This window comes from Apium graveolens, chromosome 1 (assembly GCF_009905375.1).
Source record: "Apium graveolens cultivar Ventura chromosome 1, ASM990537v1, whole genome shotgun sequence".
Classification (NCBI taxonomy): Eukaryota; Viridiplantae; Streptophyta; class Magnoliopsida; order Apiales; family Apiaceae; genus Apium; species Apium graveolens.
The window spans coordinates 162789996-162805959 of NC_133647.1; the positions used below are offsets into that span (position 1 = coordinate 162789996).

The following is a 15964-nucleotide window of genomic DNA, read 5'->3' on the forward strand; positions in this document are numbered from 1 at the left end:
TTATAATCCATAACAAGTTTCTTTATAACAAAACCCAACTTTCATCTCCTCTCCCTTTTTTATCATAGTACGAAGAAATATGGTCGTTCAATATTGATGGAGAGCAGATTGTGATTGATCAGGGCCGGCCCTGAGAATTGAGGGGCCCTAGGCGAATATAAATTAATAAATCAAGTATAAAATATATATCGAAAGCTACAAATATACTAATAAGAGGAAAAACAAAACATTATGTAAACTAATCTTATTATATTACTAAAATATAACACGTCTTGTATTTTTTGATGCAAAAATATCAATCAAATTTACATAATCAAAAATTTCAACCATATCCTTTTCAATTGATAATATAGCTAAGTCACTTAACATTTTTTGAGACATAATTGGACGGAGATAGGATTTTATCAGCTTCAACTTTGAAAATCTTCGTTCTGCATAAGCAACAGTAACCGGTATAGTTAGAAGAATCCTATAAGCAATCCAGGAATTTGAGTAGCTACCTTCCATCTCTTTGATGTATGTCAACATGTCTATAGCATTCTTTGTATCTTCTGGCAAATTTCGGTGCAACATACACAAGACTTCATACAAATCATCACCATTAAGATTTGAATTCTCACCATAATTTGTAAGTCTGCAAGATAATCACAAAAGGTCCTTAACTTTTCAGGCTCAATGGACTTTAACTTCTCAAAATTTCATAAAATTCCAAATTTTCCTTCAAAACTTTGGAATTGTTGAAACCTAATTAGAAAAATACATATATTAAAAATGTATGACTAATATATCTCATAATTTTAAAATAAATCATATATATGTACCTGGTACCAAATGATGAAATAGCTTGATCAATAATGTACAGAAAATAATTATTCTTAAAATTCTCCTTATCTGATTGTGTCACATATTCACCCGTGCTCTCATCAAATTGCCTTTTTCTGTGAACCAAACGCTTTTCCACAAATATCGGTTCAACTTCCATCTTATTGGCAATCTCAGTAGCTTCAACCATAGTTTCCGGAAATCCAATTTCTCTATAATTTTGAAGAAATGAAAGGCGACCTTTTAATTCTCTATTAGCAACATCAATTTGCATGTCTTCACTTTGAAGAATTTTGCTAACATGATTAACTGTATATAACAATTGATACCAAATCACCATGCCTAACAAGAATTCAAAATTTTGAAGATTATAGGTTGCCAAAATTTCAGCATCACTTCTTGTTTTGGTATCTTCACTACTATTCACCAAGTAGTTTAAAGTTTCTTTAATTTGCGGAGCTTGATATCTTATTGCTTTAACACTCTCAACACGACTTTCCCAACGTGTTTCTGATAATGGCTTAACAGTTAGGCCTTGCACATGATCAGTAAAAATTTTCCATCTCTTTGTAGATGCTGAAAATAATGAGTATATTCGCTGCAACACCCTAAAAATGACACAGCCTTGGAACAACAATGAGCCATATCAGATAGTATTAGATTTAAAGAGTGATAAGCATAAGGAGTGTAAAAGGCTCTCAGATTTTTCTCGAGTAGTCTAGTTTGCACACCTTTATTCTTTCCCTTCATATTAGACCCGTTGTCATACCCCTGCCCTCTAATATTATCAATATCAAGCCCATGAACATTTAACGTCTCTACGAGTTCATTATACAATCCAAATCCTGATGTATCATAGACCTTTAAAAAATCAATAAAAAATTCTTGAACTCTGATTGGACTTTCTGAGACATTCACACATCTTAAGATAAGAGACATTTGTTAATCATTACTTGCATCCGGGGTACAATCTAATATAACTATAACACCCTCCAAATCCGGGGTATAGATTTGGGGCATTATTAACAACAATTACCAACTATACCTGCACAAGCGGAATATAAATATAATAATTACCCCGAACTATCACTACTCAGGATCTTTTAAGGGTTGAGTTTGAAAACAAGAATCATGCACTACACTTTATTACAAACCCAACTAAATAAAACCTGTCTCAATAACTCTCTTTATTACAAACTTTATTCTATTTACAGTTTCACTACACAATCTTTTATTCAAACTACACAAAACTTTTATTCAACCCAACATTACTACTTATCCTGCTACACCTGATCTGGCAATTCAAAACTCTCTTCGAGAATAGGAAGGAACACTCTTGGTATAAGAGGGTCCCGCTGCTTGACTCGCTTCTTGACTATGCGGGTCCTGATGGGTTTCATTCTCTACCTTAACTGTAAAACAATAGGAGTGACAATAAAAGAAATGAGCCAAAATTGCTCAACAAGCCTGCAACAATATATATATATATATATATATATTATAAAGAGAGAGAAATAAATGAACCAATAAGCTGCTGGTTTGAACAACCATCTGTATCTGTATATGATAATAATTTGCCAATGATGGCGAGTGCCAAATGAACAAGACTGGAAACAAGAACCAACATATGCACTATAATCTGCTGATCAGTCAGAATATAGCGCGGATCTATACCCAACTGCATAGACCCAACCAACATAAGGAGTACTCAGGCAACTATGGCCTATTAATTAATGGTCTGGGAAAAACCCAGCCTTTATAGTAACCATCCAGTCCAAGGCTGAGCATCCGGAACAATCGGTATGCTATTGATATATCCCAACACCAGGATATACCAGAGTATATGTAGGGTAAAAGAATTGAAATATGAACAGGGAATTCAATAAATTGGGTAAATCAAGAATTGAAATGAAACTGGAACAAGTAATAATAAATGGATAACAGTGTATATGAACAATGATTATCAAAGAGAATTGATACAATAGAAAAGAAATATAAATCACTATTCTGAATTTAGAATAGGGGAAAAACTTGCCTTGCGCGTACTTAACCTGGTTTAACTCACTGTCTTCTGACCCTAGCTTGCTCTGCCTTGCTAACACTGAACAAATCATGGAAAGATAGGCGTTTAGATAATTTACTATATACGCGTATCTTGAATTGATATCACGCAACCTTATCAGTCTACCCATGCGTTTCTATCTGACTCGCATATATATATATATACATTTATACAACACATCTATTCACATAATCACATAAAGCACGTAGCACGTAAGGCACAAATTAATTTTTAGAATTATAATTATTTTTAGAATCAATTCTGGGCTTATACCTACATTACTAGTCGTATCTGATTTTATTATAATTTTTCGGGATTTATTCAACTCAGTTATACCCCTATTAGGGCCTACGAACTATTAATTATCACAAGATCACTCTCTTCCGGGAGAATTTATGACTCACAATTATTTTTATTGGATTCGTCTCATTTTTCTGAGTCTAGGGGTCTTCGTTTTGCTCAAATCGGACTAACGGTTTAATTATTATGAATTAAACAAGATTTAATTAATTAATAACTAATTATAAATAATTAATTATAATTAAATAATCTTTAATTATATTTTTAGATAATTATTTAATAATTATTGCATTTTAAAATAATTAATCCCTAATTATTAGGATTAATTACAATTTACTACACTAATTTACTAATTATTAACGCTTACCCGATCAGATCGATTATTTACAAATAATCAATCGATACAATTAACTGATACGTTATTTATCAAATAACTACGAATTACTCGAATTATAAATCACTTAACGATTAATCACTCGTATAATTATGAGCTACTCGCAATTCTCGCCTAATTATCGAATTATTCTATTATTATTAAAACCTGTACGATTCGCTAAACAGATAATTACCGATAACTATTTATACGGTACGAATAATTATTACAATATTATTCGAATAACTAACGCTCCAATAATAATTCTAATTATCGAATCATTATTCGCACTATTAACTAATTATTAGATTATTAATTACCTCACTTAATTATTTCTAATCTTTATTCACTAATTAATTACCTAATTATTAATTAATTACCCAATTATTAATTAATTAGATAATTAATAAATAATTAGATAAATTATTAAATAATTAATTAAATAAATAAATTCAAATTTATAATTAAATAAAATAATTCAGAAATTATAAATACTATTTTTCATAATATAAAACTAATTTTTAATTAATTATTAGAATTATTAAAACTGATTTTTACTTACTAAAATATAAATAAATAATTAATTTATTTAGAAACACAAAAACATAACAGGATTTAGGGTTTTTAGGATTGAAACCGGGTCGAAACCGGGTTGCAAACCGGGTCGTCCCCGACCCGATCGGGTCGGGAAGAACACCGCCCGCATTCCCAGAATCCGACGCCGGCGGAGATTTTCCGGCGAACCAAACGCTCGATTCCAGGTTCTTCTCGAAGCATAACAACACAACGACATCTCCCCTTCTGCTTCCTGGCCTTTCCCCGTCCTCCTTCCTCGTCGAACACCGCCGAAGACGAAGAACAACGGCGGCGTCGCCGTTTTTCCGACGAACCCAAAACCAAAGCCAAACACCACGAATCCGGTACCAAACTACTCCCTATTCGACGATCTACAACCTCATGGCAACGAAATCATTAAACAATCAACAGAAATTCAAACCCGAATTCGCGATTAAAACCCGAAAATATGAAAGTAAAATCAGATAATCAAACATTAAAACTAATTACATAATCAAAAACTACGATTCTTGGGCTTCAAAACGGATACTTACACTAACGATTTGGACTCCGGAATCACGATGAAAATTGCCTTTGATCCTCCTGCTCTGTTCTTCACAAAACCCTAACCCTAATTTCTTTTTCTTTTTCTTTTTATTTTCTGATTTTTCTGAATAATTAACTGATTTAATTACTAATAAATCGTGTATTTATATTTATGAAAATAATACCCCTAAGTAAAATTAAGGGTCTAATTACACTCCTAATAAAAATATTTGGCCCCAATTTTTATAATTTTTGGGTATTAATAATGAATTTTTAAATATCCAATAAATACAAAATAAATACTAAAAATTCCCAAAAATTGTGAAAAATACAAAAATACAAAGAAAAATGATATATGATAATTTCATGATCATATAAAAATAAAAATGTGATTTTTGTGGGGTTTTTGGTACCCGAAGGGGTCCAGAAAAGTCGTTTTTCGCGAAAAAGGTCAATTTGTAAAACGTCTAGGGGTTCAAAATAGCGATATGGTATAGGGCATTTTTGGTAAAATAGGACCAATAATTTTATTTGAAATACGGGCTTTTAAAACACTGTTTGAGCTGTACGGGTTTTGATATAAGATATATAACTTGCGATAAAACATTCAATAAATATCCAAAACACATTCGGATCATAACAGACAACACGTAGCACATAACGATTAGGGTTTAATGACTCAACACAGTTAATCACATAATAATACACACAATTTATCTTTATTATGATATAATACAAGCGTAATTTCTCGGTCGTTACATTTTCCCCCCCTTAACAGGATTCTGTCCTCAAAATCACATTATGCAAATAACTGAGGATACCTTTCTAACATTTCACTCTCAAGCTCCCAGGTTGATTCTTCAACCACTGGGTTTCTCCATAAAACTCTCACTAATGACACAGACTTATTCCTTAATACCCTCTCTTGTCTATCTAGAATTCTTATCGGCTGCTCTACATATGATAAATCTGCCTGAAGTTCTATTGGCTCATACTATATTACATGCCTTGTATCAGGATTATACTTCTTAAGCATAGATACATGAAATACGTTATGAACATGCTGCATATGGGGTGGTAGAGCTAACTCGTACGCAACCTTCCCAATTTTCTTCAAAATCTCAAATGGTCCAATGTATCGTGGCTTCAATTTTCCTTTATTGCCAAATCTGGTCAATCCTTTCCATGGCGATATTTTGAGCAATACGCGTTCTCCCTCCTGATAGTCCACATTCTTCCTTGCTTGGTCTGCATATCTGCTTTGCCTGTTTTGTGCTGTCTCGATTCGTTTTCGAATGAGTTTAATCTTTTCTTTTGTCTGCTGAATTAATTCTGGACCCAAAATCTTGCGTTCTCCAACTTCATCCCAATGCACTGGTGATCTGCATTTCCTTCCATATAATGCTTCATACGGTGGCATTCCAATACTGGCGTGATAGCTGTTATTATAAGAAAATTCCACTAGGGGTAAATGTTCATCCCAACTACCTTTAAAATCGATCGCACAAACTCGTAACATGTCTTCAATCGTTTGAATTGTCCTTTCACTTTGACCGTCAGTTTGCGGATGATAGGCTGTACTCATATTCAACTTCGTTCCTAGACATTCTTGGAATTGTCTCCAAAATCTTGAATTGAAACGAGGATCTCGATCTGATACAATTGATACTGGTACTCCATGACGCATCACAATTTCTTTGAGATACATGTGCACTAATTTGTCGAGCGAAAATCTTTCATTAATTGGTAGAAAATGTGCCGACTTCGTAAGTCTGTCAATGATTACCCATATCGCATCATGATTTGCCCTAGTCCTCGGTAGTCCTACCACAAAATCCATCGCTAGATGTTCCCATTTCCATTCTGGAATGTCTAATGGTTGCAATAACCCACTCGGACGTTGGTGTTCTGCTTTAACTCGCTGGCATGTGTAGCATTTACTCACCCATTCTGCTATCTCCTTCTTCATATTCGGCCACCAAAAGTTTTCCTTCAAATCGCGATACATTTTCGTGCTTCCTAGATGAATGGAATACTTCGAATTGTGCGCATCTCGCATAATTTCTTCTTTTAATTCTGCCACGTTAGGGATCCAGATTCTTGACGCAAAACGTAAAATTCCTTCATTATCTTTCTGAGTTGTAATCTCTTCCCCTGTTAAGTTGTCGTCTTGACTCATCACTTCTTCTTGACAACGACAAATCTTTTCCAGCAATTCTGGTTGGAAAGTCACAGCGTAGATAGTTTCTGCAGATTCATTGGGAATACGAATTTCGATTTCCAATTTGTCGAATTCCTTGGCCAATTCTTCGCATGAAGTTAACCGATTCAATCTTTCTTTTCTGCTTAGCGTATCTGCTACAACATTTGCTTTTCCTGGATGATAACTGATTGTAACATCGTAATCTTTAATCAATTCCAGCCATCGACGTTGTCGCATGTTTAGTTCCTTTTGCGTGAAGATATACTTCAGACTTTTATGATCCGTGTAAATTTCACATTTTTCACCGTATAGATAATGTCTCCAAAGCTTCAATGCAAATACAATTGCTGCCAATTCCAGATCATGCGTAGGATATTTCTGCTCATGAGGTTTAAGTTGTCTCGACGCATATGCAATGACGTTACCATGTTGCATCAACACACATCCTAAACCACGATATGAAGCGTCACTGTAAATAACAAAATTTCCTTGCTCGTCTGGCAGTACTAATACTGGTGCCGTCACCAACCGATTCTTCAACTCTTGAAAACTTTCTTCACACTTACTATTGCATTCGAACTTTTTACTTTGTCGAGTTAACTTGGTCAGCGGTGTTGCTATCTTCGCAAAATCTTTGACAAATCTTCGATAATATCCTGCCAAACCTAAGAAACTTCGAACCTCTGTCGGCGTCTTTGGTCTTTCCCAATTCAACACAGCTTCAATCTTTGCTGGATCAACTTGAATGCCTTCTCTGCTGATGATGTGCCCTAGAAACTGCACTTCTTTTAACCAAAATTCGCATTTGGAAAATTTTGCATAAAGCTGCTCCTTCCGTAATATCTCCAATGTCGTTCTTAAATGCGCTGCATGCTCTTCTTCCGTCTTTGAATAGATCAAGATGTCATCAATAAATATAATGATAAACTTATCCAAATACTTCTTGAATATTCGATTCATCAAATCCATAAACGCTGCAGGTGCATTCGTCAATCCAAAAGCCATAACAAGAAATTCATAGTGTCCGTACCTTGTTCTAAACGCTGTCTTTGGAATATCTTCGGCCTTGATCTTTAACTGATGATAGCCTGATCGTAAGTCGATTTTCGAAAACCATGCTGCTCCTTTTAGTTGATCAAATAAATCATCAATGCGAGGTAAAGGATATTTATTCTTGATAGTTAACTTGTTCAGCTCACGATAATCAATACACAGTCGCATACTACCATCCTTCTTTTTCACGAACAATACTGGCGCACCCCATGGGGATACACTTGGCCTTATAATTCCTTTATCAAGAAGTTCTTGCAACTGCTTTGCTAATTCCCTCATTTCAACAGGTGCCATTCGATATGAAGCTTTCGAAATTGGTTCAGTCCCTGGCGTCAAGTCAATAGTGAATTCGATTTCTCGATCTGGTGGAAGTCCTGGTAATTCGTCTGGAAAAACATCAAGAAATTCACAAACTACAGGAATATCTTCAATCTTCAAATTTCCCTTTTCAACATCCCATACATAGGCTAAATAAGCTTGACATCCTTGACGTAGCAATCTTCTCGTCTGCATTATTGATAGGAATTTCTGCTTTTGCTTCTCACCTTTAAATATTACCGTTTCATTTTCTTCAGTTTGCAATTTTACTCTCTTATTCGCACAATCAATTTGAGCATTATTACTAGACATCCAATCCATTCCTAAAATAATATCAAACTCCCCTAACCTAAAAGGTATCAAATCAACTGAAAAATGACATCTCCCTATCTCAATATCACAGCTCGGACATACTCGATCTACTGCAATCTGATCATTATTCGCTAATTTTATGACTAACACTTCATCCAACCACTGAATCTCACAATCTATCTTAGAGATAAAAGCTTCAGAAATAAAAGATCTAGTAGCTCCTGAATCAATCAATACCAAAGCATTTACGGAATTTACAGGGAGTGTACCTGCAACCACATTCGGACTCTGTACCACTTCCTTCATTGACATGTTGAAAGTCCTTGCTCTGGGCTGATTTTGCTGTGGTAGTGGAGGTGGAGGTAATGCTAAAATTCTTGGAATACTGGCAGCCATTGCAATTCCTCTGCAGTCTTTGGCGATATGTCCTTTTCTCCCACATTGGAAACAAGTAACTTCTGCCTTTCCCATTGGACATTCTCCAGAATAGTGTCCCCTTTGCTTGCACTTGAAACACGTAACATTTAGCTTGTTGCAAACTCCTGTATGCTTTCTACCACACGTTCTGCAGTCAGGTATAAGCGGTCGGATAAGTCTCTGCTGAATTGGGGCTGGAAGTCGATTTCCCATCCTCTGATTGTTCTGCTCTGGCCTTTTGAAATTTACTTTTCCCCGAGCTTGAAATCCCGGCCTTTTGTTGAAACGATTCTGAAAATTCCCTGGTCCTTTCTCTTTCTGAGCTGCTTCGCTTTCTCCTTCAATAATCATAGCCTTCTGAACAATAGCCATATAAGTTGTCAATTCAAACACAGCTACCCTGCTACGAATCCATGGTTTCAGTCCTTGCTGAAATCTCTTGGCCCGCTTCTCGTCCGTATCCACCTGCTCTGGAACAAACCTTGCCAATTCAGTAAACTTGGTCTCATAATCCGCAACCGATAAGTTGTCTTATTTCAGCTCTAGGAACTTGATCTCCATCTGGTTCTTCATAAAACGAGGAAAATATTTCTCCAAGAAAAGATTAGTGAATCTGTTCCAGGTCACCACACCTTCTTCCAAAGCTTTCTTTGATTACCACCAGTAATTAGCTTCGCCTTTTAGAAAATAGCTAGCGAAATCTGTCTTCTGCTCTTCCTCAACCTTTACCAACGAAAAAGCCTTTTCCATCTCTTTCAGCCAAGCTCTCGCTTTTGTGGGATCTGTGGAACCCATAAATTCCGGTGGCTTCACCGACTGAAATTGCTTGAAAGTAGTCGTAGGTGCTGCTGGTGGTATTTGATGTCCTGGATGAGCGGCTTGTTGTAACATCTGTTGCTGGAACTGCTGTTGCTGCTGCTGCATTTGTTGTTGCATCATCAACATCTGCTGTTGCATGAGATTAAACATCTGATCCATCTGTTTATTATTGTTTTGGCCATCGGTGTTTCCATTCGATGAGTCGGGCTGCGCTTTTCTCTTAGGTGCCATTTTTCTGGTAAATAAATAATGGATCTTATTTAATAACAGTATATTAAACATATGTTAAAACAGTCGATTTGAGAAAATAAAATAACTTATTAAATAACTGAATAGATAAAACAGTATGATATGTTTTAAATTTAATTAATAATTTTTTTTTTTACAACATGATCGGGAATAAAACTACATTTGTAAATATGCAATGGTACTGAAATAAATGTAAATGCTTAAATGACTGGGAATAAAATAAAGAAAACGTGCAAAAGATTATCTCATATATATATAGGTAGAACACCAGCTACATGTGTCAATGCTTGATACAAAAATCTATGATATAACAGTCGTACTGCTACTACTATCAGTCAGAGTCAGTAGCTACACTCATACAATACTATACTGCCTCTATCTACAAAATATACATAATACAACACTCATCGATCTGCTAATCTCAAAATCCTGGTGGTACGTGGCTCAACTCCTCCTGCAATGCCTCTAGCACTGCCTCGGTAAGTCCTAATGCTCTGCGATATGTTGTCTCCGCGCTAAGATCCTGCTGTCTCAAATCAGTAAGCTGCTGAAAACTATTCTGACGAATCTGATGTAGTCTCTCTCTCAGTATATAATCTGGTCGTAATGCTCTGACAGGACCATCTGTCTGCGTCTCATACAATCCAAGGATCTCTCTACACTGGTTCTGCCATCTAATCCTCTCCTCCCTCTCTGCCTGAAAGCGCTGGTAAGTCACTGTATGATGCTCATGAAGATCAGTGCTGGAACCTCGAGAAGGTAATGGTCCATCTACCACGATCTCATCTATAAACTTCGGCTGAGGAAACTGATAAACTCCTGGAACAGGTGCATAAATGGCTAATGGGGCAGGAAATAAGATAGGCTGCTCCATAGGCGCATACACTGGCGGCTCTGCCTCTGGCTCCATATGTGGCAACTCTGGAATCTCGACTGGTGGCATAGGAATCTGAGGCTCTAAATCCTCCCACTGCGGAAGATCAACCATATCAGGAATATCGAACCTCGGGAACTCTAATGGTGGAAAATCTGGTATCTCTGGCTCAAAATATGGAAAATAATCTGCAAAACCTGGTACCTCTGGGGGAAGTGGTATCTCTGGTGCTGGCTCAGGTGGCAATGGAGGTAAGATCTGCTCTGACACTGGGGCTACTACCGGTGCATCCACGGGATCTGTCTCGGTCCTCTCCGTAGACGATGATAAAGAAGCCATCTAATATACATAAAAATAATAACACAAAAACAATCAAATCACAATCCTAAACTCATAACTTCTAATCACATAGACAAACAATCCTAACACTCTTAATCTCATCCTATCTCATTTTCCTATCTTATCTTAGCCCTAACGTTCTTGTTTTCAAAGGTCAAACCTAAGCTCTGATACCAACTATAACACCCTCCAAATCCGGGGTATAGATTTGGGGCATTATTAACAACAATTACCAACTATACCTGCACAAGCGGAATATAAATATAATAATTACCCCGAACTATCACTACTCAGGATCTTTTAAGGGTTGAGTTTGAAAACAAGAATCATGCACTACACTTTATTACAAACCCAACTAAATAAAACCTGTCTCAATAACTCTCTTTATTATAAACTTTATTCTATCTACAGTTTCACTACACAATCTTTTATTCAAACTACACAAAACTTTTATTCAACCCAACATTACTACTTATCCTGCTACACCTGATCTGGCAATTCAAAACTCTCTTCGAGAATAGGAAGGAACACTCTTGGTATAAGAGGGTCCCGCTGCTTGACTCGCTTCTTGACTATGCGGGTCCTGATGGGTTTCATTCTCTACCTTAACTGTAAAACAATAGGAGTGACAATAAAAGAAATGAGCCAAAATTGCTCAACAAGCCTGCAACAATATATATATATATATATATTATAAAGAGAGAGAAATAAATGAACCAATAAGCTGCTGGTTTGAACAACCATCTGTATCTGTATATGATAATAATTTGCCAATGATGGCGAGTGCCAAATGAACAAGACTGGAAACAAGAACCAACATATGCACTATAATCTGCTGATCAGTCAGAATATAGCGCGGATCTATACCTAACTGCATAGACCCAACCAACATAAGGAGTACTCAGGCAACTATGGCCTATTAATTAATGGTTTGGGAAAAACCCAGCCTTTATAGTAACCATCCAGTCCAAGGCTGAGCATCCGGAACAATCGGTATGCTATTGATATATCCCAACACCAGGATATACCAGAGTATATGTAGGGTAAAAGAATTGAAATATGAACAGTGAATTCAATAAATTGGGTAAATCAAGAATTGAAATGAAACTGGAACAAGTAATAATAAATGGATAACAGTGTATATGAACAATGATTATCAAAGAGAATTGATACGATAGAAAAGAAATATAAATCACTATTCTGAATTTAGAATAGGGGAAAAACTTGCCTTGCGCGTACTTAACCTGGTTTAACTCACTGTCTTCTGACCCTAGCTTGCTCTGCCTTGCTAACACTGAACAAATCATGGAAAGATAGGCGTTTAGATAATTTACTATATACGCGTATCTTGAATTGATATCACGCAACCTTATCAGTCTACCCATGCGTTTCTATCTGACTCGCATATATATATATATACATTTATACAACACATCTATTCACATAATCACATAAAGCACGTAGCACGTAAGACACATAATTAATTTTTAGATTTATAATTATTTTTAGAATCAATTCTGGGCTTATACCTACATTACTAGTCGTATCTGATTTTATTATAATTTTTCGGGATTTATTCAACTCAGTTATACCCCTATTAGGGCCTACGAACTATTAATTATCACAAGATCACTCTCTTCCGGGAGAATTTATGACTCACAATTATTTTTATTGGATTCGTCTCATTTTTCTGAGTCTAGGGGTCTTCGTTTTGCTCAAATCGGACTAACGGTTTAATTATTATGAATTAAACAAGATTTAATTAATTAATAACTAATTATAAATAATTAATTATAATTAAATAATCCTTAATTATATTTTTAGATAATTATTTAATAATTATTGCATTTTAAAATAATTAATCCCTAATTATTAGGATTAATTACAATTTACTACACTAATTTACTAATTATTAACGCTTACCCGATCAGATCGATTATTTACAAATAATCAATCGATACAATTAACTGATACGTTATTTATCAAATAACTACGAATTACTCGAATTATAAATCACTTAACGATTAATCACTCGTATAATTATGAGCTACTCGCAATTCTCGCCTAATTATCGAATTATTCTATTATTATTAAAACCCGATTCGCTAAACAGATAATTACCGATAACTATTTATACGGTACGAATAATTATTACAATATTATTCGAATAACTAACGCTCCAATAATAATTCTAATTATCGAATCATTATTCGCACTATTAACTAATTATTAGATTATTAATTACCTCACTTAATTATTTCTAATCTTTATTCACTAATTAATTACCTAATTATTAATTAATTACCCAATTATTAATTAATTAGATAATTAATAAATAATTAGATAAATTATTAAATAATTAATTAAATAAATAAATTCAAATTTATAATTAAATAAAATAATTCAGAAATTATAAATACTATTTTTCATAATATAAAACTAATTTTTAATTAATTATTAGAATTATTAAAACTGATTTTTACTTACTAAAATATAAATAAATAATTAATTTATTTAGAAACACAAAAACATAACAGGATTTAGGGTTTTTAGGATTGAAACCGGGTCGAAACCGGGTTGCAAACCGGGTCGTCCCCGACCCGATCGGGTCGGGAAGAACACCGCCCGCATTCCCAGAATCCGACGCCGGCGGAGATTTTCCGGCGAACCAAACGCTCGATTCCAGGTTCTTCTCGAAGCATAACAACACAACGACATCTCCCCTTCTGCTTCCTGGCCTTTCCCCGTCCTCCTTCCTCGTCGAACACCGCCGAAGACGAAGAACAACGGCGGCGTCGCCGTTTTTCCGACGAACCCAAAACCAAAGCCAAACACCACGAATCCGGTACCAAACTACTCCCTATTCGACGATCTACAACCTCATGGCAACGAAATCATTAAACAATCAACAGAAATTCAAACCCGAATTCGCGATTAAAACCCGAAAATATGAAAGTAAAATCAGATAATCAAACATTAAAACTAATTACATAATCAAAAACTACGATTCTTGGGCTTCAAAACGGATACTTACACTAACGATTTGGACTCCGGAATCACGATGAAAATTGCCTTTGATCCTCCTGCTCTGTTCTTCACAAAACCCTAACCCTAATTTCTTTTTCTTTTTCTTTTTATTTTCTGATTTTTCTGAATAATTAACTGATTTAATTACTAATAAATCGTGTATTTATATTTATGAAAATAATACCCCTAAGTAAAATTAAGGGTCTAATTACACTCCTAATAAAAATATTTGGCCCCAATTTTTATAATTTTTGGGTATTAATAATGAATTTTTAAATATCCAATAAATACAAAATAAATACTAAAAATTCCCAAAAATTGTGAAAAATACAAAAATACAAAGAAAAATGATATATGATAATTTCATGATCATATAAAAATAAAAATGTGATTTTTGTGGGGTTTTTGGTACCCGAAGGGGTCCGGAAAAGTCGTTTTTCGCGAAAAAGGTCAATTTGTAAAACGTCTAGGGGTTCAAAATAGCGATATGGTATAGGGCATTTTTGGTAAAATAGGACCAATAATTTTATTTGAAATACGGGCTTTTAAAACACTGTTTGAGCTGTACGGGTTTTGATATAAGATATATAACTTGCGATAAAACATTCAATAAATATCCAAAACACATTCGTATCATAACAGACAACACGTAGCACATAACGATTAGGGTTTAATGACTCAACACAGTTAATCACATAATAATACACACAATTTATCTTTATTATGATATAATACAAGCGTAATTTCTCGGTCGTTACAATAACTGAAAAATATTTTGCATATTTAACTCTATCAATGATTAAACCTTTGACCTCCTGGGCCAGTAATTGTATCATCTCATTCTGAATTTTGTGGCTCAAATAATGATAATGTGTCTCAACTTGTAAAATACGACGAGTATGTTCTTGCATAATAGGATCAAACTCAGCAAGTAGTTCTATCATTTGTAAAAAAAATTCATTATTTTTTTCATATATTTTTTCACTATTACCCTGAAATGCCAAATTATTTCTCCCAAGTCTTTTCACAATAACAAGAGTTCTCTTTAAAATTTGTCTCCAATGCTTCTTCTCTTGAGTGATTTTTTCTTGTACAGTTGAATCAATTGTGACACTCAACTTCAATCTTTTCTCCAATTCTACCCAACGTTCAATAGATTCAATACGATGTGGATTTTGTTCATGACTTCTAAGACGTTGTGAGATGTTATGCCAATCATTAATGCACTCTTCACCTAACCGACCCACCAAATTGTGTTGGGCAAATAGTTTACAACAAAAGCAAAATACTTTATCTAAAGCAATTGAATATAGTAACCACTTTCTATCCTACTTTTCCCCATTTGGAAAATCTCTAATGTAATGTCTGGAAGAAAAACTCCTATTAGAAATATCCTTAGGAATAGTTACATCTTTGACTCTTTTCAGACCCCTCTCAACCAAAAACTCTATCTTATTATTTTGAATTCTACTCCAATATCCTGGATCATCAACATCAAAAGAAAAATTATCCACATCACCCAATTTTTCATTCTCTTCCTCACTTCCAATATCATCGTCAATACCATTAGAATTTTGGTTCTCATTTTCATCATTCACAAATTAATTTTCAACTACAGATTTATATCCAAGTATGATAATTCAAAGTATGATAATTACGAATTTAAAACCATATGGATTTATATCCGAGTATGAT

At 34.7% G+C, this 15964-nt stretch overlaps 1 protein-coding gene across 1 annotated transcript; it reads right to left on the bottom strand.

Moving 5' to 3' along the window:
- Positions 1 to 255: 255 nt before the first annotated feature.
- Positions 256 to 15611, bottom strand: LOC141709162 (uncharacterized). The gene is made up of 8 exons (XM_074513005.1): positions 15587 to 15611; positions 15261 to 15503; positions 15075 to 15206; positions 13917 to 14114; positions 4302 to 4504; positions 1554 to 1683; positions 822 to 1446; positions 256 to 634 (listed from the first exon to the last, which is right to left on the bottom strand). The coding sequence occupies exons 1-8, from the start codon at positions 15609 to 15611 to the stop codon at positions 256 to 258; spliced, it is 1935 nt and encodes a 644-aa protein (XP_074369106.1).
- Positions 15612 to 15964: the final 353 nt, after the last annotated feature.